The sequence below is a fragment of the Lipotes vexillifer genome, unplaced genomic scaffold (genome assembly GCF_000442215.2).
Source record: "Lipotes vexillifer unplaced genomic scaffold, Lipotes_vexillifer_v1.1 scaffold663, whole genome shotgun sequence".
In the NCBI taxonomy this organism is placed as follows: Eukaryota; Metazoa; Chordata; class Mammalia; order Artiodactyla; family Lipotidae; genus Lipotes; species Lipotes vexillifer.
In genome coordinates this window covers 906181-908204 of record NW_006788963.1, presented here as the reverse complement: position 1 = coordinate 908204, position 2024 = coordinate 906181, and the positions used below count along the sequence as shown (strand labels likewise).

Below are 2024 nucleotides of genomic sequence, written 5' to 3'. Positions count from 1 at the left end.
TAGGGAAAGTTTCCAACTTATTACAGCTTAAAATAAGAACACGGAGCGATACCATATTGGAAATAGATGGTTGAATTTTCCTTATTTTGTTTTTACCAAGATCAAGGTATTCAAGATTAATAAGAGAACATAAGTGCTCAGAAAATATTAGGAGTTTGTTTTCATTAAATTCTAAATGAAGCAGTTGTTTACTGAAAGATATATCTACAGGTATTTCTGAAATATAATTTCCATTAAAACCCAAATAATAAAGAGAATCTAAAGCACACAAACCTAGTGGAAAATACATTATTCTATTATAACTCAATTCAACTTTAGTTATTTTTCTACAGTTTTTTATTTCAATAGGAAAGTCTGTGATTAAATTTCCTGAAAATTCTAAGCTGAACATATTATTAAGATGTGAAATATATTCAGGTATTTTCACGATATTATTTCTGTTTATATGGAGTTTTCTTAAATTTTTAAGCTTATGGATGTTCTTAGGAAGTTCTGTTAACTTATTATCACTAAGACTAAGGCATTCCAACATTACGCAGTGGGAAATTTTCTCTGGTATGTCTTTCAATAAATTTTTATCAAGTATTAGAATCCTAAGTTTCCTAAAATTCTCAATTTTGTGTGAAATAACTTCCAATTTATTGTCTGTCAGTTGGAGTTCTTTCATTTTGAGCAACTGAAAAATTTCCACGGCCAAAAAGGTAAGTTTATTGTGATCAAGTAAAAGTATTTCTAAATTTTTAAGTTCCTTAATTTCTTTTGGCAAACTGTTTATCAGGTTTCCAGAAAGGTTTAGTAAAATTAACTTTGGAAGGAAGCACAGAGCTTTAGGAAATACTGTTAACTGATTATATTCCAGATTGAGAGCCCTCAAGTTTTTCAAACTAGACAGAATATCTGGTATATGTCTTAACTTATTTTTAGCCAAATTTAAAATTTCCAAGTTTCCAAGACTTTCCAAGCCAGAAGGAAAATCCTCAATGCAATTGTTATTTAAAAACAGTTGCCTGATAGTCCCAAGCTGTGATATTTCTTTAGGGATATGTGATATTTGGTTGTGACTGACATTTAATAGCTTTAAATTATGCAGTAACTGAATTTCAGATGGAAGTAATGATAACCCATTTTCTTGCATGGATAGAATTTCAAGTCCTAGCAGATCACTGGAGTCTGCCCCTTTAAAACTTTTGATTTCATTCTCATCTAAATAGAGGTATTTTACATACTTGATTTTTAAAATGGCCTTAGGGAATTCTTGTAAACCCTTGGCTTTGAGGTTAACTGTAAACTTATCTGATCCTAAGCCAAGTCCTTTCTGATTTTCTTCAGAGAGTTGTGGACTAATTTTTTCTAATGTTTCATGAGTTAGGGAGTCAATGAAAGCCTGATATTCAGCACTCATCTTAGTTACTGATAGTGATGAACTTTGTGAAATTTCACTTTTTGACTGCAAACTGTCATATGTAGCGATTGTTTCAGAAAATTGAAGAGTTTTCGTTTGTTCTTCATTTCTCTTAGACTTACTTCCAGAGGAGGATGTTGATGTATCATCACATATACCTAATGTATTTTTTCTAGGACACACTTTACAAATTTGGTTGGAAGTGGTCCCATCAGAAGCTTCCTTTAGAGAGTTTGATGTTTCTTTAATAACTCCATATTTCTCCACTAACCGTGATCTAGGTTCTTTCCTAAATTGACTAGTGAGATCCTCTAGCTCTTCTGAAGTACCATTCTTTTCAGACATCTTCTTTGCTAATATGTTTTATACCAATACAAGATTGCAATTCAATTATAATTTTCATGTTTAATTTTTTCCTTTGAACCTACAAAACAAATGATGTGAAGAGATATAATAAGGATGTTAAAATTACAAATGAATTTTAATACAACTTTATTCTATAATAAGTAATTTAATAATTATTAAAATACATTTATAACTAATTAACTTATATACAATTTCTGGCTAAAGATAGTTTATTGATTGCATGCATTTATCACGATACTCTTGATACCACATTAAA

The 2024-nt window shown here is 30.0% G+C and overlaps 1 protein-coding gene across 1 annotated transcript in view; it reads right to left on the bottom strand.

Moving 5' to 3' along the window:
* LRRD1 (leucine rich repeats and death domain containing 1) overlaps positions 1-1747 on the bottom strand; it is a 13790-nt gene extending 12043 nt beyond the window's left edge. The window contains 2 exon segments of the mRNA XM_007461899.1: positions 1-3; positions 5-1747. The exon segment at positions 1-3 is cut by the window's left edge and continues 225 nt beyond it. Coding sequence (XP_007461961.1) covers positions 1-3; positions 5-1747 — 1746 coding nt within the window.
* Positions 1748-2024: the final 277 nt, after the last annotated feature.